General features: G+C 38.0%; 1 protein-coding gene across 2 annotated transcripts; it reads right to left on the reverse strand.

The window, feature by feature from the left end:
- Positions 1 to 487: 487 nt before the first annotated feature.
- dis3l2 (DIS3 like 3'-5' exoribonuclease 2) lies at positions 488 to 18,490 on the reverse strand. 2 transcript variants are annotated; one of them, XM_038278865.1, is made up of 21 exons: positions 18,387 to 18,490; positions 16,936 to 17,606; positions 16,684 to 16,814; positions 16,365 to 16,418; positions 16,156 to 16,257; positions 14,985 to 15,135; positions 14,755 to 14,819; positions 13,827 to 14,056; positions 13,565 to 13,738; positions 13,375 to 13,454; positions 12,153 to 12,265; positions 11,107 to 11,214; positions 10,774 to 11,007; positions 10,543 to 10,622; positions 10,213 to 10,396; positions 9,911 to 9,997; positions 8,688 to 8,835; positions 8,376 to 8,506; positions 6,573 to 6,677; positions 6,234 to 6,338; positions 488 to 3,239 (listed from the first exon to the last, which is right to left on the reverse strand). In XM_038278865.1, the coding sequence occupies exons 2-21, from the start codon at positions 17,588 to 17,590 to the stop codon at positions 3,138 to 3,140; spliced, it is 3,039 nt and encodes a 1,012-aa protein (XP_038134793.1). In that variant the 5' UTR covers positions 17,591 to 17,606; positions 18,387 to 18,490; the 3' UTR covers positions 488 to 3,137. The 2 variants fall into 2 exon arrangements, with proteins under 2 accessions (XP_038134793.1, XP_038134792.1); XM_038278864.1 differs by having other exon boundaries at positions 16,906 to 17,606.
- Between the last annotated feature and the right edge of the window lie 7,999 nt (positions 18,491 to 26,489).

Genomic DNA, 26,489 nt, shown 5'->3' on the forward strand with positions numbered 1-26,489 from the left:
AGGGCTGAGCAGGGTGTCAGCTTTTGCTGATTATTCACTGCCATCCTTGTAATCAGAACCTGATAAGGAACTCCCTGTAAGACGTGCAGACAGAGTGGAATATATATAACACACAAAAACACTTTTCTATGATGTAATCAAAAACATGAGCATGTATGTCATTAAATAAACCGTTTTACTTGGAGGATTCTGGTGGCTGACTGACAGTAATCACTCATATTATGATGATCATTTTTCATTATGTGCCTGGTACTGCACCAGGCTATCTATAACTAATTGATGGAAGACACTCCTTGACAACACTAACCATCCTTATGTTTACCGGCTATAAATAAACAGTATAGGGATGTGAGTGTGCTTGGTGTGTGAGCAAATAACAGAAGTTATGACCATGATCCGTTCATCCTGGATTAGACTTTGTATTCCCCTCCCTTTCTTTAGTGACTTCAACAAAGGCGAGCGAAGCTCAGAAAAACCCCCAACACAGTTTGGATTAATCAGTATATTTTCCTGAAGCAAAAGACAATACAATACGTTTGGGTGAAGGATAACACATCAGACTGCGCACACAGTAAATGCCGTTTATCTACGTTACACTTGATGCTTGATGATATAACCTTTGCAAGAAGACATGGGTTGGATTTTTTTAACCCCACATTTGACTTCTTTAACTCAGTTTAAAAAGAAAAAAGTTTTTTTTTTTTTTCCAAATGTCATAACTTTAAAAAAGAAACAAAACACAGAATCCTGTGGCACTTATATGTCCCATCTTTATAAACACTTAGCAGGACACTAATATTACCAAACTACCATCATATTTTTTACATTTAAGACCTTAAATAAACATCTGATTAAGAGCAAAAGTGTTTCTGCTCCATCAAATCTGATAACATAGCTAAAAGAGAGAAAAAAAAGACACTAATCACACATTGTACCACATTTGCAAAGAAATAATTCATTGAGACCTCTAAGGCCACAGGGTTTTAGCAGCTTTCACATTCAAGTCAATCCCAATATTAGATTAAAAACATGAGGAGCTGACAGAGGTTAAAGCTTTGGACTTACTGGCACGCTGAAAGAAAGAAAGAGAGCATGAAGCTCACTGAAATAAAATAAGTTTCACAAACGGACACTAGAAGAGGAAAAACCTCTATTTTTTACCCAACAATAACACCGGTTCCCACTGAAATGTAAACAGAGATTGGCTTTAAAGGCCCAAACTGTGTCGTATCACAATATTTAACACAATGACAACTTTTTCTTTTTTAATAGTCGCCATTCTATATAATCTCTACTGTGAATCTCCCTAAAACATGAGTTCTTATCAGAGGTTTACTTACAGTCATTGGTGTAAAATCAATTTGGGGCTTTTATTAGTTAATGCGCTTCGGAACAATTGGTCTGAATGAGTAAGAAATTAAAGCAGATTTTTTTTCCCTCCCACCAAACATTTTAATTAGAGATTTGCCTCATATTTACTCTGGCTAAGATAAGGAGAATCCCTCTTAAGTACACTGTGGAGAAACAGCAGGTTTTTTGAGCAAGTTACAAACTAGCCCAAAAAAACAGTAAGAAGATGCAGTTAGGGACGTTCAGAAAGTCTAACTTTATCCTTTCCAAAGCTAGTTAAGACATGACCTGATGTTTGTCCTCATGGAACAGCCTCAATCAAACATTTTAGTTATTAAAACACGAGTTTCTTTCCATCCAGAATGTTTAAAAATCAGCACAGAGAGAACACTGGCCAAGAAAGAAACTCTTTTTCCTGAACGGAAAACTTCAATTTGGACTGCGATTTCCAGTTGGCCACACAGACGAACTACGCACCTTCTGGAAAATATTTCGAAAATGTATCTAAAGTGGGAAAATTATAGTAATATTTGGAGGACACAGGTGAGCCTACTGTTTGAAACATATGACTGCAACAACAGTCAGGCATGGTGGTGGCAGCATCATGAAGGTCTGTGGATGAAATATTTAGCAAAACAGAATCACTTCCAAATTCACCAACCTCACCACAGACCAGTAATATCACTATGAAAACCTGGACAAATTTGACTGATTTAACTGGCAAATAATCGGATAGCTGGTTTTGAAAACATGCTAACATTAGAATTCTGGAAGAGCCACCTGCCCCAGTTGTTGTCATATTTATGTTTCTCTCAGCAACTAAGCTCAAAGGCTGTCTGTGCCAGAATAAAAACTTACCTAAACTTGCTAAGATGCATTTCAGCAAATTGGGGGAGGGAGAGTATGAATATAGTTGACACCGAGTGTTTTATGTAATTTTTGATTTGTTAGAGAAAAAAAACCAACATAAATCCTAAATAGGCTACTATGTTTAGAAGTCCTTTAAGTTCTATGACATTTCAGAGTTTGTTGTTTCAAGAAGAAGAGAAAAAGCCCAGGATTGATTCAACATCAATGCTGGTGATAAATGGATAAACTTCTGACCAGAACTGTGAGTCAAAGTGAAGCTGATAAGACTATCTTAATGAAGGTTTACTCTAATTTCACTACTGAAAGTATGCACTCACTATATGTTAAAGTCAAGGTAAATCCATCACAGTATAAGTTGGTGTATTATGAGCTTATTTACCTAAAATGAGAGGCTTTTACTTTGCTAGAAAAAAAAAAAATAGAATCTATAGATCTAAAAATGCGTTTCCACTACAACCAGACTAACCTCAGTTGATCAAAAGAAATAAAATAATTACTGAAAATATCATCACCTGTTTACATTTTTAAGAAAGCTAACCGATTTGCTAAACGATTAACTTAAAATTTTTAAATATTTAAAAACTAGTCAGAGAAATAAAATATTCTAAGCAAGTGTTAATGTTGTTTACACATTCAAAAAAGAAAGAGATGGGAAACATCTCAATGTGTGAGATATGCAGTGGAAGCACAATCACCCTCCAAAGGTCCTTGGGGAAAAGACGGCTGCTGTGTGAGGTCGGTTAAAAACAACAAAAAGTAAACTTGTAATGAGCGCCTGTCCCTGCACAGATCTGCCAGGATTCGACTTTGTTGGATGGATGCTAGCATGCAGTACAACATCAACTTCACAGTCCGTCCTATTTGGAAACAACACATAATGTGCAAGTCCAAACTTTGTGCAAATTGCGGTCAGTGCTCTAGGATGCGCTGTTCTCAGGCCTCTTGAGAATTGCGCTGTATTTAAGAGGAGCTTCGTCCGCCTTGAGCTGCACCTCCACCACAGAGAAGATGGAAATCACCTGAGGGGAAAGAAAAACACTGTTATGCTTTAATTCACTAGATTATAATTTTGGGTCTCATATGTTGACCCATTGTATACATCATAAAGGCTAAATGACATATTTTATACCAATCAGCCCTTTTTCCTCCACATACTTATGAGGCCTAATATTCAGTGTGGCTGACAGAAAATCAAAACTCTGCAATCGTATTTAATCACTGAGAGGTTGAAATGTATTTTTAAGTTAGAGGTGAAAAAGGCCATATTTAAAGTAAAGTGGAGACAAATGCTGAAGGAGAAATCAAATAAATATTTTATCCTCAACTCTGGAACCTTCTCTGTTGTGGAAATGCACTGGATTTAGAAATGTTGGAGGCCTGTTTGAAAGGTTCATAACTCTTAAAGTCTGGCTCACTGATCACTCCACCAAAACAGTGTATTAATGCCTAAATTAATTTAAAATGTCGAACCTGCAGGGGAAATATGTTTGTTTTATTATTCTGGTGCCTGCAGCTTGTAACACATAACTAAAAAACGCTAAATTCTACTTTCAGTCGGCAAGAACAGTAGCAAAAAACCTCCCAAGAGGCTGGCTGGCCTGAGGGAGCTGCTGCTGGATGCCCAGTGACAGCGCTCCGTCAGTATGTCTGGGTCTATGTGTCTCTGACAGCAAAATCAAATTCTAATCTTGTAATCTTAGTGAACTGGCTGCACAGAAAATGTTTTAAGGTGGTTTCTACCGATCAAAATTTTTACCCACAGCAAGTATATCAAAGCCACTCTGCCAATGAACACAGAAGCATCAGATGCATCTCTACAAACTTTACTGGAGCATCTTCACACATTAACGCGGACATCCTTGTCCAATGAAAATGAAGTTGCTCAAATCCGTTCAGTGTGAACGTAGCATAACACGTTACTCACTTTTACAAACTAATTAGTTCAATGCTAGTTACCGCAAAAGTTAATGTAACTGTAACGCGTTACTTAATAGCGCGTCAGTCTCAACACTGATAATAAGGCCTTAAGCTTATGCAGCACATTGATACTAGGGGTGGGCATTGCCAAAGAAGTCACGATTCGATTCGAATCACGATTCACAGGCCACGATGCGATTCTATCACGATGCATCACGATACTTGAATTATTGCGATGCATTGCAATATTTTCTCCTCCATGTTTTGTTTTTTTAATGAATTGGCGCAGTATCCCACGGCCGGAAATGCTTGTGACACAAGGCAGCGTGCGTCAACACATTTGCAGTGAGATCTCCTGGACTGGAAGTTGTATTACACTTGTTTTTGGCTGATGTTTGCCAACCATTCATGCAATTTTATTTATTCATTTTTTTAAATTAATAATCGATACTTGGCGTCAACAATCGATGCAGTAGATCACGAAAATTAGAATCACGATGCATCATCATGACGATTATTTTGCACACCCCTAATTGATACTGATGCCTTACCGCACTTTAAAAAAATCAAACCATTTAATACATGCATACTTGTATGTAAAAAAAAAAAAAAAAAAAAAAAAAAGACGATTTATTTGTTGAAGCATGTAAATTTGTTAAGTTGATGGAGAAATTGTAAAATAATGAATTGCCTGTACTCAAATAATGTTTTATCAAGTCAAAGGACCCCAAAGGGCTTTATACTACAGGCAGTAATTCACACTCTGATGGTGATAAACTACAGCTGTCCAGGGGCACGACGACAGAAACAAGGCTGCCATGCAGTACCATCAGCACTACCAACAGGAGCCGGATGGAGCAGGGGCTCGAACCAGCAACCCACTGGAAATTGGAGAAACCATTCGGAGTCACAGAAGGATTTAATAAAGTTAGAGTCCTCAAAAGGAGTTAATGTCAAAAATGTTATAATTTTCTGTTTCCAGTACATATTCAAGAGAACATATTTTTTAAATGATTCCAATCGTTATTTAATGTAAGAAGCAAACCTCTGTAACCTCTTAATGTTTCTCCTATATCAGATATCAGCTCTATTTCAAAGCTCTGAAATAGGCATGATCACATTATATGCCAATACAAAAGAAAAAAACACGTGTTAAAATAAGGCTATACACACCAAGCGTCCATCATGAAAGTGTTTTGATAGTCCTTTATGAGGTAAAATACAAGCAGACATAAGACATGGCGCCATCTACTGGCAAAAAAGCCAAACTACCAGAAAGCCAGATGACATTACGCAGCTACATATTGAAGTCTGACCTTTCTACCAGGCCTTGTGGAAAGGCGTCACGTCGATGTATGCAAAGTTAATAAGCCTTGAATTTATCCCTGATCTTAGTCATCTGGATTTTAGCAGGAGTGACAGAAAACTGTCCCTTTTTATTTAACTCCAACTATTTATAATGTTATTGTATTTAGACTGCAAAGGCAGCATTGCTATCAATAGGATCAGTATTAATAAGGCCGTTTATTTGCACATCCATCATCCCTGCAGCTACATCTGAACGCAGCTCTAGCTCCCTCTTCAGTAAACACCAACGTTAATATTGGAGCCTCAGCGCTGTTCAGGTCTCTTGGAATCAAATCTATTTTTGGACTTTTTCACACTAGATCTTGGACTTTTGGTAATTATTTTCAAAACTCAGCTGGCAGTTGCTAACTGGCTTAGTCCAATATTTCCTTTTTTCCCCCCCTATGCACATGCTCAGTGTTGTGCCTCCATTGTTGTTGTGAATTAGGGCTGGATGATATGGCACACAAAAATATAATCTTTAATTTTTTCTCCCAAGAAAAATCAGAGAATGCAAAATTGCAAAATTGTTTCGAAAAACATTTTGATTTCAGTCATCACCTCCACGAGGGCCAGTGAAACATGCTTCACAACAAAACAAGGAAAACACAACAGACTGCTAATGGTATCAACCACTGAGTTAACAGATCTCTGAACCATATATCTTTATTAAGTTATACATTATAATTTAGTGAGTACCATTGATATCAGAAATCCCACATGTGTAGCCATCAGATCGTTTCTCTCACCTGCTCCACAGAGGGACTCTCTAGATCCTTACCAGTCCAGACCAGTTTGAGCTGAGGGACTTTGTCTCTCTTCCAATAGTGGAATGAGTCCAAGCCGACAATAGACTACAAGGAAAGAAATTAAAGCAGTTTCAGAAAACAACTCTGGCAATTACTTGTTGGCAGGATTCAGCGGCACTCCTCTGTTATCTTTACTTTCCCCCAGATTTACAAGGGTAAAATAAAAATAAGCTAAAACATCCTCTCAAAAAGGAAGTAGGTATTTAGCGAAGAAAAACAAGAGCAGCCTAAAAAAGAATACATTAACAAATAAGTTAAAGAAATCAAGTTGAAGCTTACCTTGTAGTAAATGCGTTTCTGTACTCCGTATTTGAGAACCAGTAAATCAAAACACTTATCCAGCACCCCCATCACCATGGCCTTAGAGTCCAGTGGACCACACTCCTACAGAGCAAAACAGTAGGTGAACTTTAAGAAGTGTATCCACTTTTATCAGAGTTTAACAAAAAGACACATAGCAAGAATCAATACAGAACGCTGAAAAACAAAAATAAATGGTAAATGGCATGTATTTATATAGCGCCTTTATTCAAGTCAGGAGACTTGACCAAAGCGCTTTACACTACATTCATTCACCCATTCACACACACACTGATGGTGGCAAGCTACATTGTAGCCACAGCTGCCCTGGGGCTCACTGACAGAAGCGGGGCTGCCGTACACTGGCACCACCGGGCCCTCTGACCACCATCAGTAGACAATGCAGGTGAAGTGTCTTGCCCAAGGACACAACGACACTGAAAGTCGGAGACGGGGCTTAAACCGTCAACCCTTCGATTTCAGGGCAAACTCCTACATCTGACGCCACTGTCACCCTATCCACTGTCATGCACTACTGAAAAATAGTTCAGTAGTGCATGATGCTGATTATTTTTTACACTGAATGCCGGTTAAAATTCCACCAAACAATTGTCCTGATGTTCTGCAGGTGCAATAAGTAAGGCTGCTGTGGGTGATTTACAAAGATCACCTGCGTAAATAACCTATTAAAAAGAGCAGACTGTGTGTTACTGCATACTGTGAAAGTGGTCATAAGAAAAGATGGCTCCAAACCAAACGGCTGGAGGAAATGACAATATTTATTTAAAAAAAAAATAATAATAATAACACTAAATATTAGGTATAGTGCACCTCACATAGGTAGCCTATTTTTCCAAATATTATGACCAAAGGTAAAAAAATAAAAACATGAAAATATATTAAGTTAAATCTAAAAGATAAACTTTGTAGGAAAGTCATCTTTGTCGATTGGTTGGTGGGATTTAAATCCAGTAACTCCTCTCAACATTGCAAACAAGCTAAGTAGTATAATGCTGTAGGTGTATTACACTGGCAGCTGTACTGGTTTTTACATTTGCTATCATGCAACGGTAAAAGTTCTGTCCTTTGACAATGAACTGGGAGCAAAACAAACAAACAAGAAAAAAAAGTCAAGGTCAATAAAACAATTAAAGCCTTGAGTAAACAATCTACATGATGCTGGTCGTCAGTGCAAAGGAAAATGTATCGGTTTGGAAAACAAAACCAAAAATAAAATGCAATTTTGATTTTTGGCCATTTTGTTCAGCCCTTTTTACTAAACCTGTACCAAACAACACCCCAACACCTCTACTTTATATGTGCTACAGTAGTAGCCAATGAAAATGTACCCGCTTTCCTTGATGGGCCCTTTTTGGTCCCCCACAATTCCTTTTTAAACATGAGTCTTTGTACTAAAATATTCTGTCATGATTTGTGGACATTAAGATCTTAAGAGAAGCATCTTCTCCTGGTCAGACCCTGTAATTCAGTGAGAGGGTGGAGTCAGAGTAAACAAATATGCAAGAGCAGTGCATTGCAGTGACTGAAAGTTGAAGGGGATTTTGCTGGGAGTTGGAGGGAAGGACCATTTTTAATGGCTGCTACTGTATAAATGGTTTTAAAACAGATAACCTAATAAAAAGGATCATTTTGACCCCAGATTTTAAAAAATGTTGCTAGGCAATACAATCGACGAATAATAAAATTTAAAATTAGATTCATTTTGTTTACTGTAATCCTAAACCTTATATCAGGCATGTGTGGGATGATCTGGTAGCCCACCTTCACAAAGACCCCAAAGTAAAGCTCAGAGCTGAGCTCCTGGACTCTCTTGGACGAAGTCTTCTTATCATTGCAGTGTTTTGCCTGTTTTTCCACTTCCTGCGTAGACAGGCCTAAAGAAGGCCCGAGATCTGAGCAAAAACAATCAGAGGACATAAAATATCGTAAACGTGGCAGATAATGACAACAGAAAATAAAACAAACATGTCTTTTATCTTTGCTCTTGATTCCTTTCATCAAACAAAATGTGCAACAACAACAAAGCAGGACAAGTGGTTGTCTGTTTGCCTTTTAAGAAGAAGGGACACCTACTCAGAGAGGATGCCAGCAGCCGGTGCACGATGATGTCAGCGTAGCGTCTGATGGGCGATGTGAAGTGCGTGTAGAGGGGAACATTAAGAGCGTAGTGCCTAAAGTCTTCCTTCTGCATCAGTGTACCGCTACAGAAGTACATCGCCAGCTGAGGACAAAAACCGTACAGATGACAGATGAAAACTCAAACTTCATTTATTTCTATTAATGGGGGTCACCAAGCTAATTCCTTTACAATTTCAGGAAAAATAATAGAAGGGAAGTCCTTTCAGATGAAAAAGAAAAATACAAAAGGGGCAGAGTCAGTACAGCTCAGACTGCTTTTTTTTTAATAATCTTCTTTGCTTCTCCTAAAAGACGTACTGTTATGAAAACATGCTGACAAGGACAAATTGGTTTGTTCAAAATGTTAAAAGAAGAAAAAAGTATGGTGGACCAATCCTGCCATCATTAAAATCCATAAAGCAAAATAAACATGACTTGTTAATATAATCAACAGCCGAAATTATAGCTTAAAATGTAAATTACTGAGTGATAAAAAATTAGTAGATATATTTTATTTTAAAAAATATATAAATTACTTAGATGTAAGCATATCTTTTATTTCAACTATTCAATTTTATCAATGCACTTTTATTATTATTTTTCAGCTATTTAAAGTATGAATATTCAGTCTGAATTTTTGGTACCTGATTTTACTTTATATGCATTTTTAATTATGCAGGATCAGTTCTCCATATGGGGACAAACAAATAGGAAACAAAAAAAAAAAAAAAAAAAAAAGCAATAAACAGGATATTTACCTAACTAAAATCCTGCTTGGCTTCTCTGGCCCGATTAACAGAAATTACCACGAACTAAATCCACATTTATTCATGACAATCTCCTAACAGAAATAAAGATCCCGCTCAGTCCAGCCTTGGGAGGTTTTAAAGTATGAGATCTTGTGTTTCATTAAAAGCAAAAGCAAAATGTTTTCCCCTTACTAACTTTTTAGAATCAAATTTTCTGGAATGTTCATTCTAAGATTATTACAGTAATAAATGATTATTTAAGCTCAGTCTTTAAACACGCATCAGCCTCTGTGCCTGTTAGTGTGAATCTAAGGTGAGTGATAAGCAGAGCAATAGGGGAAAGTTTTCATCTTTGTGTTGTAATCTGGCATCAATAAGTCTATTTATAGAAATGCAGAAACATAAACAGAGAAACAGATCAGTTCTGACCTGCATGGGTCTGGAGCACATGTTGGTGAGGACTTCTTTTCTGTAAGCAGAGTACTCGTCGTTTCCATAAACGGTACTAAGGCTCTTCTGTTGGGTGGGAGACATGTGAGACGTTAATAAATGGCCGATGTACACAGGAGAACATGTTCTATACAAATCACAGTAAAGCAGTGTCAGGAGTCCCTGTTGCAACACTATGAGAATATCTCTAAAAAGCCCAACTGACCAACATCGAGCATTCGATCTTATTATGATGGAAAACATAAACGGGTTCTGACAGTTTCTGATCCAAAGATACTGACATGAATGGATCCTGCAGAGGAGAAGTCGATGTTCAATCCCAGCTTTCTACACAACACCTCCAGCTCCTTCACCATCTTCTCTTTGGGTGGAGGGTGGCGCCGCAGCAGGGCCAGATCAGGGAACATCCCATAAATATGGGTCGCTGAGGCTATGTTAGCCAGCAGCATGAACTCCTCCACCAACCTAAAAAACAAACAAAAAGACAGCATGAAGAAAAAAATGTGACTTGGCTTTTAGTATTAGATTCATTTGATGAAGTTTTAACAAAACTATTACATTTGACCAAATATGAGGAAAAAGATTTGAACAATGGAACGGAGGTTACTGACCTGTTGCTGTCTCTGTATTCATAGATATAACAACCTTGAGGCATCATGGTCTCTTTGTCGAGAGTGAAAGAAATTTTCAGCTGAAAAAAAAAAAAAAAAGCATGAAGCAGAATTCCATTTTAGGCCTGGACTTTGACTAGACCATTTTACACATGAATATTTTTGGTTTAACCATTTTGACAGCAGCTGTATGGTTCAGTAAGGTTCATGAATCCAGTCAAATGAGCTGACCTGGTCCAGTCTAAGAGCTCCTCCTATGAAGCGTTGGGCTCGAAGGTTCTTGGCAATGGAGTGCAGGTAGAGCACAGCTTGGTGTATCTCATCTATAGTGTGTTCGTCGTCGATAGGCGGAAGCTCTTCGGGAGGAAACAGCTTATCAGGGGCATCGATCATTCTCTGAGCGTCGTCGTAACTCAGCTTCACGCAGGAGCGGATGACTGAGCGGCCGAACCACTCGTCCAGGATCTGACAAATGGTTGCATTTGATTAGATAAAACGCATTAAACAAGACGCTTTTTTAAGTATTCATTTAAATTCAGCTGAGATTTATTTGTTCCAACAGACCTTTCCCTCAGGTGTGAGTTTCCAGATGACAGAGAAAGTGAGCCTGTCAGTGAGAGGGTTGAGACTGCACAGCTCCTCACACAGCAGCCTGGGCAGCATGGGAATCACCTAAGGTAGAACACATTATGAAGTCAGTTATTGACCCCAAAAAAACCTTAAAGGAAAAGTCCGGTTGCATTCAGAATTCAAACTTCTGAAAGTACTTTAAATATAAAATGATTACATACTGTATGATAAATTATAAGGGTTTTTAATTAAGAGTAATTTTCATTTGAATGTGCTTTACTGAAGGCATCCATGTTTTATCCAAGAACACTACTGCCACCTACCGGTTTGTGACATACCCTGCGGTACCGGCTGTTGAGCAAGTCTCTGAGTTGTATCTACTGTAGTGTTTGTCACAATGTGCTATTATCCAAGTAATCTTGAAAACATTCTTCTTCCAAATGTTGGCTACATAATAAGTGTTTTTTGTCTGGGCAGAAGATCAATGGCAAATCCTTGATCTTCAAGTTGGCAATCAAACGACGAACCCGTCCGTGGAGGATCATGAATCAAAAAGGTGAAATAACGAATTATTTTTTTCACTTTTACTCGATGTAGTGCAACATCCAACTGCCATGCACGTGGACATTGTTACTTTAACTATAACTCTCACGAATTTCAATGGTGAAGTCCTCTCGTAATCTTAATTTTTGTTGATTGCAGATGTGTCTAGTAGTTCCCATTGATTTTGTTTGTAAAGAGCGGAGAATGGCGTTTAGCTTAGCGCACCATGACGTCACTGCTGGAAGATGTCAGGAGTAAGGTGTTACTATATTTGCGCAAAAAACGCGGCTCCCAGATTCGACGATTGTTACAAAAATGATTATTTTTACTTTTTCACTGATTAACGCTAAATTCATTAAATCACGCTAACGTTTTAGTTTTAGGCATAGACAATGATCCATTGATTATTCCTTGCAGACCGGACTTTTCCTTTGAAGAAGTCGAAATAAATAAATCAAACGTCCGACTGACTTGTCTTGGGTTTACTGAGCACTCACCTTTTGAACAAGGTACACACTGGTGGCTCTTTGGCTGGCGATGGCATCAAGCGCAGTTCCCTCCTCCACAAAAAAACTCACATCAGCAATGTGGACCCCCACCTCAAAGTTGCCTGTGTTCAAAAGTGCCTTTTAATCCTGTATGCAGCACTGACAACCACACAGGATGAGCAGAAACTAACATTGACAAATGACAAAAGGTTTTGAGGGAGATAAACATTTTCTCTAGCAATCTGCCTGTATTTTAGTTAGTGTTGCACCGACACCGATACCAGTATTGGGTGGGGCCCCGATACTGCACTAAAATGGTGGTATCGGTAAGTACCAAAAAATAGGGCACCGATACCTTATTGAGAGCCAAAAGTTACCCATTCCAGGTAGGCAATAAAAAGTTCTACTGGATTCACTTTGTAAAAGTCTTTTTCCTGCTTCACAAAGGCAGCAGCAGCTTTACAAAGCCATAATGGCAATTATTATTTAACATCCAAGTAGTATGCAGTTCTTCAGATATACACACACACACACATCAATTTCAAACAGATGGTATCAGCCGATGCTGCACAGCCAGGTATCGGGTATCGATATTGGGGCCAAAAAATGCCATTGGCACAACACTAATTTTAGTACATCTAAAATAGCCTAAATGTATAGGTTGTTTTGGCAAAGGCGTTTTTACATTTTTTATTATGCCAAGATCACAATAAGAAATGATGGAACTGAACAATTTTTCAAAAATAAATAACTTAGGTAAAATTAATATTTTTGCTCATTAAAGACATTTAAGCAAAGCAGTAAAACAACATTCTCCCTCTATTGGTAAAAGAGAGAGTGAGAGAGAAGAGACTGTTTTTTCGTACCAAAAAGTATTTAGAGACAATCAAAAAGGCAATATTATTGATTACATTATTATTACTAATAATCATTTTATTTTTAATTGTTTTATTTAGAAAACATTTTGTGGTGCTTAAAGCTGTAGTACAGTAATAAAAACTAAATACAACAGAAATATTAGACATTAAATGCATTTTAGCAGCAGTAGGGATAGCTTTTGCTTCTCTGCTTAAATAAAAGCAAGTGGATTGTTTTACTCTAATTTCCAATCTTTAAAAGTAAATAACATCATGCCGTGTCAGGGTAGTATATAGCAAATTGCCTAAAGCAAACAGTGACATGAAACTTCACCCTTAAAGCTTTGAGTGGCGAACAATGAGCAGCAACTTACCATCTGGGAGTTGTTTACAAGACAGGGCATCATCCAGATCTCTAGCAGTCACAGGATCAATGGTAAAGATACACTCCTTCCTTCAAAGGAAATCATAGTGTTTTCCGTTTGGCAGTGAATCTCTAAAAGTCATTGTGGTAATTAACATGGGGAGACGTGCTCCATGAGTAAAACAGTTTTGTGGTCCTACCGAAGGTCCCTCCTCTTTTCGAACTCCTCTGGTGGGATGGTCCAGGGGAGGTTCTTAGGAAGACAGTCCAACACCTCTTCTGTGAACTCTGAAAAATCCACGTCATATTCAGTCAGGATTCCCTCAGTCTCTGGCTCGATTTCACCTGCTTGACCGAGGGTCTTAGCAAGTTGGCTGAAGGTGAGATGAAAATCTACCAGTTAGTACAGCTTTGGAATCTTTACATTATTTTCTTAAATATTTTATATAACCCGCTCCTCACCCTAGAGCGAAGTTGCTGTCAGCAGCCCAGTCGGTGATCCGACAGATGAACAAGGTGTTGGCAAAGTTGCTTGGGTGAATTCTAAAGTCTGCGGGACAGTCATCAAGCTTCACGTTAATTCGAGGCACTCGATGGTCTGTAGGAGAAAACAGGGCGAAGGGCTTGTCTGGTAGTAACTTCAGGTGGCCGGTCACAGCTCGGGAGTGTTTTTTCTCAGTGATGTAAACCACCTGGTAGATGTAGACACAGAAAACAGAGGGAGAATTTCAGACATGTTTTCATAAAATTTTTCTTCCTAAAATGCTCAGGTATACTCCCACAGAGAGAATATAATCCCCCAAATCAAAATCCTTTTGATGATTCCTTGGATGTTTCTGCTGCTGTTGCTTTTCAACTAGAGGATAAAAGCTCCTTTTAAAGAGAAAAGCCTTTAGATAAACAAGTACTTTTATTTTATGATCAAATGTACTGACTTTAAAGTTATTTTACTTAACACTTAAGAAAGCAAGTCAGAGAGGAAGGAATACTCAAGCCATTAAACCCAGAACAGCTGTGTTAAAGACACATTACGTCAGATATAATCATCTTTAGTTGCAGCAGCACAACCTCACACTAAAATTTTTTTTAACAACCATTAGGTGGTGGAGGCTCTGAAGTGCTTTGCGATGTTTCCCTTTTAAGTTCCCAGGACTTTTAAACCCAAAGCAGAAGAAAACACAAGATAAAGTAAAAAAAACAAAAAAAAAACAAACATATTTTTATAAAGGATTGCTGAAAGATTCCTCTGTTTGCACGCTTCAACTTCATAAACCCACAAGGGGTTGGTCTACAGCCTGCCTAAAATGGGGCATTAGGGATCACATCGGGCATCGACTGGGAGGGAAGTTGTCCCTTTCGTTGGGAAACTACGGCACATAGAAAGACTTACTTTAGCTGTTCTTTGGAGGATCTCAGTATTTGGTCGGCTTGTTGAAGGATCCTCCACATGTTTCCCTGAGTAAAGATCACAGAGTTGATATCAGCATAGCTGGGATGGCTTACTTAGACTTTTATTTTTACAAAACATGCCAGTAACTGTGCATCAGATTGCCACAGGACATAACTTCTTTTTACTGGTGATTTAGACAGGCTCCTGCGTTTCGTGTCTCTCCATAGTACCTCTGTCAGCCTTTCTAATGAGCTCCTCTGGGTCACTTGACTGGTCCTCTACTGTAGGATTAGTCGTCGGGCCGTGGCCCGTCTGCTGCATGTGTTCTGCCTGCGTGTCAGACTCGCTGGTGCCATCGCAGTCAGTATCAGACCTCACCACCTACAGAGGCAAACATTCATGCTGTTACAACAATAGACAGAACTCAATTGTTGAATTGATCACTAGGTTACGTTCAAAGATACAATTTAGAGGGATGTTTTAAAGAAAAGGGGGGGTTGTTGTATGCTTAGAAACATTGCCTTACAAGTGGGAAAATCTTGCAATAATTATAAATACTGAGACGACAATGTTGGTTGAGATTTTTTTTATTTTCTTTCCTCTCTTAGCCATTCGCTCAGTCAAGATGTGGGAGTTTGTAGGAGAGTTGCTGTCAGTTGGATAAAGTTTGGATAGATTCTAAGAATAGATTGGTTGTTTTTCCCAACCAATCTAGTTGGTTAAAATTATTTTGGTAAGATGAAACAATGTAATGAACCTGTTCATGCGCTCTTTATTATCAGAGTATCAAGCCACAGATGAACTGTTCTGAACCCTACTGTTGAACTAGTACTAGATTTAGTGTTGTTCGGTTGTGTCTGGCACGGTCCAGTTCAGTTGCGTTCCATTTACACTCAACAGATATCTCAGTTACCGTTACATAGTAGCGTTGTAGTCAAAACCACACCAACCAAGACCAAGGAGTATAATCCGAGACAAGGCTAAGACATTTAGAGGCCTCCAAAGACCTCGGCCTTGTCTCTGTACTCCTGTATGGTCTTGACCAAAACCCTTGCAAATATGTTGATATTCAGCGTGATCAGGTTACACAAACAACTGACACTTTGCTGCAGATGTAGTTTTGCATTATATTACAATGATAGCTATCTTAAAGTAGCTCCAACAGCAGCAAAAAACCCCAGCTTTTACTCACAGCCCTGCTAGCTTAGCGAGGCTAGCCCATGCAGTTTTTTTTTTTTTTTGCAGTTTGATTTGCATCAAATGAAACCAAACACCGAGGGAATATTTTCTAAACAGAAAATCAACATTCTAAACATACATTTATTATCTATAATCATCAGGCAATAAAGAGACCCTGGATGAATATTAAATGTTCCTCGACTATTAGATGTGAGCTTTTACCTTCCACTGCTCCCTGGGGAGGATTTGAACCACCACTATGTCTCCATTAAGCGCACGGTTGCGGGCAACAACTCCATCCAGGAAAATGTCATGTGTATTATCCTGGAAACATTAGAAAAAAAAAATGTGTTGGTTTTCTGGGTGCCTTAGTTTTGAAAGTTTAACACCAAACAGTGCAGTAGTATGTGGTGGAATGCATTTTCACTCACAGGAGATGGGATGAAGGCTTCGTTGTAATTCTTGGGATTGATCCTTATTGGACCCTGTAGTTGACATAGAAGGGATTTCAAAAATAACTCAGCCACTTTAACATTGTGTCAGTTTACATTTCTTAATTTAATAAAGTGTTTTCTTCAATTTCAGATAAATATAAAATTGCTCAAATCTTTTAGATTATTTGGGGAGCATTTTATTAACCATTGTATTTCCACTCATGTTGGAGGACTCAATTGGTCCAATTTGGGGCACCTGACTTGTATAAAAAAGGCAGGCAGCTAATCCAAAATAACACCTGTGTGGGGTTCATACCTGATAAAGCTCCCCTCTTTTGAGGCCATGGGAAACCTCCTCAAAGCTCATGTAGGACTCAAACACATGTTTTTTAGCCCTCCCGTCTCCTTTATTCTTCCTCTTCTCACCTGCAGAGTTTGGTCCAGCAGCTGAAAAAGATTTCACTTAAGGATTTAATGACCTGCTGTATTTAGAAAGGAGACTGTTTTTGGTGTAAAAGAACTAGAAGTGTTAAGTAACCTGCAGATTGCTGAGGTTTACCACTATTACCATAATTTGGTTTGGGTCTCGGTGTCAGAGGATAAGCTGACATGTTGAACATCTCCGCTCTGTTTTTCTCCTCCTTTGGTTGGCTTTTTTTCTTTGACTTCTTTGTCTTCTCTTGCTCCTGCTTACTTACACTTGCCTCGATTGGGGGGTTGCTTTTCAGTTTCTGGTTTTTCTTCGTGCTGCCGGGTCTCACACAGGGAATTTCCTCTCCAGATTCGATATCCCCGTCCTGGCTGGTGGTGGTGTCCCTCCTCTGCCCTCGAAGCTGCCTCTCACTCACACCTATCTGCCTTTCACACTCCTGAGTATCATGTGTGCTTAACTTCTCCAAGTAAGACAGGAAAGTCTCATCTTCTTTAGAGAACCGAGAGAAGTCACCTGACTCTGAGAAATCGACCTGCGCTTGATCCCTTTTTTTTTGTGTTACACTAAGCACATCACTTTGTGCTGAACAAGATTTATCTACCTCTTTTTGGGAGGAGTCCTGTGCATATTGCTCTAAATATGAACTGAAAATGCTGCTGCGGTGCTGGCTCAGCAACCTGGCATAGGCATCTTTTTGAGGAGGGGGCCTTGACTGATTCTGGCTGCGCCTAGCCTCTCTGTTCTGCCTGGTCTTCTTGGACTGCCTAGAGGAATCCATAGGAGAGTCCATAAAGTTGTTGGTTCGGCTATAGCATACAAACAAGGACACAAAATGCTTTACATTACACCAACATCATAAGTGGATAATAAAACGAGCAAATAAAGATAAAAGAGCCTACAAATTTACATCCAATGCAAAAACAAACAAACAAACTGAAGTGTGTATGTTACAGATATTGATCCAATTAGAAAATTAAAAGAGTCATGACACGAAGTGCTTTAATCCTGATTGTGAGGCCATGTTCTACTCTAATGAAAATAATCTAACTGAGGTCATAAAATCTACAATAGATTAACAGGTGAAACAGTTGACAGCTGTCCATGAGAAAATATTAGCAAATCCCAGTGATATAAAGTGGTGATCTTTGCAGAACTCCTCCTGAATGAAGTAGGAGAAATGAACGTTATTATTTAACGGTTAAAAACGAAAGCCACTGCTTGGACTGTTTTTGTAACTTGCACAACCGTTAAAATTAAGTAACGTCCCGATAAAATGGAAACGATTAGATTAAAAAAAAGGTAAATAATTTAACGTAGAAAATGTACCTATAAAGTGGCCGAATAACACTGCGTTAGAATCGCTGATAACATCGTCCTATCATTGAATCATCGTCAGTTTATTACCTTTGCTCTCGAACTAACCGTTGCTAACAGTTAGCATCTATATAAGCTAATTCAGACGTCAGGTGTTGCTTAAACGTTCACTTCACTGCCGACTTTGTGTGTCTTACAGAAAACGACACGGGTGTCTATGAACGAAAACAAAACAATACAACTACTGTCAAAGCGAAAAATAAAGATATTACCTCGCTGAATGTGATGTAAGTCATGAGAAGCTAACTTTTGTCTCTCTATAACACTACAATGCTACCACCACTGACTTCCACCGGCCGTCCTTATTGGTTGTTACTTAAATGCTGCATTTGAGTACCTCGGAAAATGTTGGAAATGTCACCGACCGGTAAATGTAAAGTTCATTATTCGATATTTAGTAACCTATAGCGAAAAAACATACAGGTATATTGTAATTAGTTATGATAAATCCCTAATAACTTTAAATCTAGGTTTGATAACCTAGATAAAATGTTGGAAATGTCACCGACCGGTGAATGTAAAGTTAATTATTCGATATTTAGTAACCTATAGCGAAAAAACATACACGTATATTGTAATTAGTTATGATAAATCAATACTAACTTTAAATCTAGGTTTGATAAGTCGAAAAACTGATATTTAAAGTGTAGAATAATAAACGCCCAATATTTCTGCCTGTAGTACACAATAAGAACCTGTAGGTGTCAGCAAAGGCATTTTTTGACTTTTAAAAAGTGACGCTCATATTTAAAGGGACTGCATATTCCATGATTTCATGCAAAAAAACAAACAAACGAACAAAAAACCCGTAAATGTACAGAATTTATCAGATGGGATCAGTTTCATACCCAAGTTGTCTTGAGGTTAAAGTTGAAAAGTTGCGTATACGTTAATTACAATAATGCAAACGGGATATTCCTACTCTCCATGCGAGCTGTTTCCACGCGTGACTGTTCCTCCCCCATAGCATGAGAAAACTTTGAAGGCTGTCAGCGTGGGTGTGCTTTTGAGTAAACACAAGCTAGGTGTTTGTGAAGTCAGATGAGCCATCTGTGAACAATGTGAATCAGAGTACAATCTTCTAACTCTAAAGAGCCCTAAAAATGCTTGGAAAGCCCACATTTAAACATTTAAACACACGGATGATCTTTTTCTTTTTCTAGATATTTCAGGTAGAACTCCATTCAGAAAGGTGATATGATTAGAATAATTATAATAATAATAAAAAATAAATAAATTATGGTGCGTACTGGCCAATTATTTGACACACTGCAAGTTGTGGACTTAAAATGATTTTTTAACTGCTGTCTTCTGACCAAATAAACTGTTTTTCTAAAATTTTTAAATTACTTTACACACAATGTGTTATTATGTTTACACAATGGGGTGTTATTAAAATCCCTTTTACCTATTCACATTTTATTTACAAATTTCGGTATTCTTGAATTGATTTTAATATTGATTTAATGTTATCAAATGATGGTTGTTGTTTTTTTTACATTGTTCACAGCATCTTTGGTCATGTGGGAGTTTAAGGTGCTATATGATTGAAACTTGTTAGTTATAGGACACTGTTATGTTAAAATTTTCTTTGATAGACCCAAGCAAAGTAAGCAACCGGTTAAAAAAAAAAGGTACCTGATTTTCCCAAACTTTGCAAATGAAAATGTATTGTTTATTCCATGTGTAATTCATCTGTATCACTCCCAATATTGCTATGGTTGTTCTATTCTATTTTGAAGCTTTTACTTTTAATCAAAGATAATAAACATCCCTGATTTAAGCTTATTGGACAGAGCAGGTAAATCAAAAAGCAATTCACTGTAGAGAAAACTGAAATTGAACTATTTGAATCCTTTTCTCTTTGTCTTTTTCTGTTTTTCCTTTGATGGTCTTCCGGTTGTTCAAGGAGGCTGATAATGGATTGTAGGGGGTTTAAAGCAGATTGGTTACCATGGTTTTTCTCATGCTTTCTGCTATATCTCCAGCTGTTAGAGTATATTATATCCTAAGTAAAGATGGTTTTAATGTCATCCTGTTTTACTTTAGAGACTTTAACTCTGAATCTTTAGATCCTAAAAAGTTTGCACGTTGTCAACAAACACAAACTTCTGAGATTTGGGGTCACCAGTTAATCAGGCTCCTGTGCAAAGGGAAAAAAACATCATAGGGACAACAAACCTCTCTCTCTCTCTCTGACACATACACCCCTGCCTCTCCTCTGGGCTAAATTAAAAGAACCTCTGGGAAAGCAGGAAGTGTGGGTGAAAGAACGGCCGCAAGTGTTGCCCAAGTTGGAAAGCATGCAGATGAAGCAGCATATGCCCATCAATTATTTAACAAGCCAGGGGTTGCAGCAAAGCCTTTAAAAGAAGATAAAATGCGAAGCAGGAGCTGTCACTTTGCATGGCCCCTCATTTTCACTACTGAGATGATGCCCGCCCTGCTTGGGGATTTATGCAAGTTTGCAAAACAGTAATTTTGAAAGAAGTCTAAAATGAGGTTAATCTGCTGTGTCTGTCATTACAAGTTATCCTCCATCATTTGCATTTTTTCATGAAGAAACACCAAACTAGCAAACTGGATCAATAGAGGAAATGTAAGCAGCAGTTTCATGTGATTAATACAGGCTGAGAGTCTCATGTCCATGACGCTGTGCCATCACCTTCCAGTGCCATGGAAACAGCCTGCAAGTCATCCCGGGTGAGCTGCACCCTTTAATGACAATTCACAATCCAGATCGACCTCCAATCAGCCCTAAAAATGCGCTTGAGCACTGTGAGACTGACTGCCCACAAAAAGAGACAGACACAGCTGGACACAACACTGTCTGATCAATAAAAGAGACAATCAGGTGGTATAAGGACTGAAATGGGACTTTCAACTACCATGTGGCGAATAGATCCGTGAATACTTCTTTCTTTCCTGCCCACATCTCTGTACATAGGGTATATCAGGGTAACCTTTCTGGTATAATTAAGTTGTCATAAGGAAACATCTTTTATATTTGTGTTTAAAATAACAGAGAGAGAAAGCCTTTCAGTCTTCCGGTTGTTCAAGGAGGCTGATAATGGATTGTAGGGGGTTTAAAGCAGTTTGGTTGTTCAAGGAGGCTGATAAACATCTTTTATATTTCTGTTTAAAATAACAGAGAGAGAAAGCCTTTCAATCTTGTCGTGAGTGAAATAATTGCAAGATTACGTAGGCTGCTAGAGTAACCCAGAAAAAAAGGCTGTTTTCTAACTAAGAAATGACCCCAACATCACCATTAGGGGCTATTCTAACTTTGTGAACCCCCTAATGTGTTTATTCTACAATCCTTGATGCAGAAAACAATTACGTCATATTAGGGAGATGGGAGGCGGGCAGCTAACTCTCTACACAAGCCATTAAACCATTATATACATTTACATCTAGGCAATGTAAAGTGAGCAGTTAACTTACCTGCAGTGCTTTTGTCTTTTTGAGGGGTGTCATGATTTTAATAGCTACAGTGCCACAAGGCAAGATAAAAACTTAAAAAAATAAATAAATCAAGATTTATATCTCTTTTTTTATCATTAGAGTTATACATATATATATATTTCTTTTTTGTTGAAATTTAACAATTTGGTAGAGGAATATGTATTTTTCACTCTGCTGTCCATTTTACACTAATCCCTGCTGTGATGCAGCTGGGTCAAATTGCAGTATTGCATCTTCAGCAGGTCACCATGTTTGGCAAAACTCCTGGTAAATGAGGCATTCATTTGATTCAGGTGCATTTGAGAATGGATGCATCTAAAAGCTGCTGGATAGTTGCCTCAAAAGGCAGGAGTTGGAGAAATATGATTTAAGGTGGAAAATTTCAATTCTTTTCATTTGGGTGCTGTGCAGATAAAAAAAACCAACTGATAAATTCTTAAAGGAAAACTGGCCTTCCCACCATTATCCCAGCTGAAATTTGGTAACAACTGTATCAGTTTCTATAGTAAAAGGGAATGCACGTCGATTTGCATTAGGATCTCAGACATATTCTCATAAAAAAAAACCAAAAAAAAACCGACATGAAACTTCGTTTAAGAACTGGGATGTCAAGAGAAAGTCGTAAAATACGTGTTAATAATGGCAGGGAATACAAAAGATACAAAATAAATGACATCCACTAAAAAAAGCTCGGTATCAAAAGTCCCCTTAGAGCCATTTAATGTCAGTATCTCTAGTATTTCTGTTCTGTCTGCAGAAGATGGAGAGTTCTGAGATTAGGTTAGGCTATAAAGCAATATCACAGGTCTGAAACATCTCACTGAGCTCAGTTTATCTGTTGATGAGACAGTCATTGGACATGATAAGGCAGCAAATGTATGGGAGAAGGTGCTGTGATGAAAACCGGATGTTCTGGTCTACATGCCAAACACCACACATGGCAGAAAGCACATCCTGCCCATTCTTACACTTAGACGACTTTTGTCATTTTGTATAAACAGAGTGTATACAAAACGAAATTTTGGTTTGTACAGCTTTCAGACAGAGAATCAGCAGCAGTTTAACAGTGAAATGAACATTTCCATTTCATAAAGTGCAATGGATCGAATGTAAACAGTGTGGGAGAAAAAGATGGTGCAAAAGGCATTGATGGAAAAGTTCATAGCAGTGCAAAAACAAATATATGGTAAAAAAAAATGTAATGGAAAAACATTTTTGAGTTGAGTTCTATTTGGATTGGTGTTATCAGTGTCATGCAGAGTATCGATTTGTGACTTGATTTATTATTATTTTTTTTTATAATTCAACAGTCTGATGGCAGTGGAGAAATAACTGTTATAGAACCTGCTGGACCTGCAGTGGATGCTGCGAAGTCTCTTCCCAGAGGGCAGCAGGGAGAACAGTCCATGGTGGGGGTGTGAGGGGTCATTGATAACGTTACAGGCTCGGGACACGCAGCGCTGGGATTAAATGTCTTTTATAGAGGGAAGAGGAGCTCCGATGATCTCTTCTACCAGTCTGAGGAGCTGCAGCCTCCAAACCAAACAGTTAGAAAGCTGGTCAGAACGCTCTCTATGGTGCTTCTCTAGAAGGTCGTGAGGATGGGTGGGTTCAGGTGGGCTCTCCTGATCCTCTGCAGGAAGTACAAGCACTTCTGTGCCCTTTTGACCAGTAAGGTGGTGTTTGCAGTCCAGGTTAGGGTGTCTGTGATGTTCGCCCCCAGGAATTTGGTGCTGTTGACCACCTCTACAGCTGAGCTGTTGATGACCAGTGAAGCATGATTTGGCCGGTTCTTCCTGAAGCTGACGATGATCTCCTTCGTCTTCTCCAGATTCAGGATCAGGTTGATATCTTTGCACCAGCCCACCAGCTGCTCCACCACCTCTCTGTAGTCCTGGTCATTGTTGTCTCTGATGAGGCCCACCACCGTGGTGATTAATTCTGCAAAGCATGGTGTTGGTGGCATCGAGCTCAAGACACAGTTGGGACACTGGTTAGAGGTAATAAAAGATGGATGTAGTTGAATGCAGCACAAGCCTGGAGGAAACTGATTAGGAAATATAAAATACTTGAAAGAGGGGATTACTTTCACCTTAAGGCAACACCCTTCATATTTTGCTAGGGTTACAATTACAATACATTTATTTGTGTGCACAAAAACCCCAGTGAAGCTCAGATCTAAAAAAGATTTGGAAATTGCTGTTGAGGCCATGATTTTTTTTTTTAGCTTCGAGCTGCTCTCACTGATCAAGCCATGTTTGTCCACATTTATACCTGCAGTTATTTATTTTACCAAGACTGTACTTTTTTTTTTTTTTTTTCATTATAGAAACATTAAGACCCACCAAGCTGCTTTGGCTTAGATGTTTTGCATTTTGGCCCAACTTCAAAAACCATAAGCTGTTTAACAAATATATTAAGTCCCAATGTTAAAAAAAAGGCCTTAAGATGAAATAATCTTCTATTATTTAGTTTTATAAAAATGACTTATCCAAATATATGTTTTTAAAAGTTCTGCTCAAAAATAGTTAAAATCTGTTTTAGCAGCATGTTGATTTGAACTGAACTTAAGGCTGTTATCTCTGTTAACACATTTAGATTTGTTGTGTGCTGCTTCTAGTAGAAAACAGTAAAGCTGATATGTTTTTTCAATCAACTTCATTAGGAAGTAATGAATCAGCTCTTTAAAGCTCAATAACTTTAATTTGGCTAGGAAAGTTTCTGCACTGAAGCAAGAGTAAAAGCTTGATCCAGCTTTAGATTCTAACCCATACGTAACTTGTATTATTTAAGTAGATATTGCTATACTCTTTAATCTATATATCTCTAAAGGAAGAGCTATACTTGGCACATCTGATAACATTTTTTCCCTCAGAAAAGGTCCAATAATGCCAATACTGTGTTTCAAATACAATGTTATCAACCCCTGATGTAGTTGATGCCAAAAAGCAAGCAGCACATCTCACAGCAACTGAAAGTATACAATGTCACTTTGGTAATCTAAATTGCTTGTAATTTATGTTCAGCAGACTTTGATGTGTCATTAGAGGAAATTCGGAGCCTTAATGTTGTTTAATGCTGACTACTCAGAAGAAGGTTAGGAAACAACAACCTTACTTTGAAAAGAATAGTGATAAGTAACTGTATTATTTCTCTGGTGTATCCATTCCTATTTGACATTAAGGCAAGTCCAATTAGTGATATTTTTGGTTTACCTTTTAATACAAAAGTAGATTTTTTTTAAATTAGGCCTATTTTAAGATTTGGTTGGAAAAGTTCTGCAAGGAAACCTCCAAGCAGAGGGTAATTTTCTCTTTAAAACATTTAAATTTTTTTATTTTTCTACTCCTATTTAAATGGATATTTTATTTTCATTTAATGATAAAAGTTTTATGTGTGCAACCCAAGTTTCAAATAAGAAAAATTAATTGGAACTTTTCTTGTCTTGAAATTATATTTTTTCATATAAAAGGTCAATAATATTTGTTTGTATTACCAATTGTTTTTGTTGTCCTTTTTGTTAAATAAATTACCTCAAATGTCAAGCGTAAGCTTTTATTATCTTGCTGCATGGTATAGTTCATAACTGAATTGCAATGTTTGATGAGAATAACATAATTTAAACTAAATGGTCAAAGCATCACCAATTTGTTTGTTTAAACAGTAACCTGTAAATCTGTCAACAGTAAGAATCCTGTAGAATAACATTACATTGTTGGCAACCCTGCTGCCAGTAAACTACTGTAACTGCAAAAAAATACAGTTATACATTGTAATCATTGAATTCATGTTAAAGGGTAAACCACTTTAAATTGAATGGATTCATCAGGCAAGATGGTGCCTATGCTTGTATTTCAGCTGTTATTGTTTTCAAAACATATGCGATCTTATCAGTCCCTCATCTGTTTGCTGATGATATCCAGCTTTACTGCTCTTTTAAATCTTCAGAGATCCAGAAGTTAAGGTCTCTCCTGAATTGTCTTGTGCACATTAAACAATGGCTTGGTACAAATTCCCTGCAACTACACTCAAAAAAAACAAAGGTGCGGGATATTGCCCCTGATGATGCTATTCCAGGTATTCACCAGTATCTGGACGACTTGAGTTTGTCTGCTAAAACGAGCCTTAGAAACCCAGGCGTCATTTTTGACAAAACATTATCCGTAGATCTCCACTTAAACCTGATGACAAGTAACTGCTTTTACCAACTGAGGGAAATGTATAAACTTAGATCAATTGTGACAGAGAAGATCTTGAAAAGATTATCCACGCCTTTGTGTCTTCCCGTTTAGACTACTATAACAGTCTATTCTCATGTCTAAACAAAAAAGAGTAGTCTCGTCTTCAGCAGGTTCAGAACTCTGCAGTGAGGTTACTGACTGGTACAAACAGAAGGGCTCATAATACACCGATCCTAAAACCTCTTCATTGGCTCCCAGTCTCTTTTCAGTTCCAGTTTAAAAAACCTTCAGGGACCACATGGTCCCTCGTACTTGTTACAGGACCAAGGGAGATCGCTCCTTTCAGGCGGTGACGCCGACGCCGGCCCTCTGGAACAATCTTCCGCTTTCCTTGCGCCTACTCTATTCTATTTAGGTTTTTAAGAGGGACCTGAAAACCTATTTGTTTAAGAAAGCATTTTTAATTCTAGTAGATTAAGGGTTGTTTTATGATCATGTCTTTTGTGACTGTAAATTTATTTTATGCGCATTGTAATTTTGTGAAGCACTTTGTGACCTCTATGTCTGTGAAAAGTGCTATATATATAAATAAACATTACTTACTTACTTGCTTAATACTCTAAATCTGATAACAGTTAGAATTCCATAAAATAACAGCGTGAAATATTT

This window comes from Cyprinodon tularosa, unplaced genomic scaffold (assembly GCF_016077235.1).
Source record: "Cyprinodon tularosa strain WSP-4 unplaced genomic scaffold, ASM1607723v1 ctg145, whole genome shotgun sequence".
Lineage (NCBI taxonomy): Eukaryota > Metazoa > Chordata > Actinopteri > Cyprinodontiformes > Cyprinodontidae > Cyprinodon > Cyprinodon tularosa.

Excerpts from the sequence above, each read along its gene's own strand:
- dis3l2 (XM_038278864.1), bottom strand. The coding sequence starts at position 17,590 with ATGGACTCTCCTATGGATTCCTCTAGGCAGTCCAAGAAGACCAGGCAG. Across the intron at positions 13,455-13,564 it reads GAAAAGAGGAGGGACCTTCG|GAAGGAGTGTATCTTTACCA; the intron begins GTAGGACCACAA and ends TTTCCTTTGAAG. Across the intron at positions 6,339-6,572 it reads AGAAACGCATTTACTACAAG|TCTATTGTCGGCTTGGACTC; the intron begins GTAAGCTTCAAC and ends CTTTCCTTGTAG.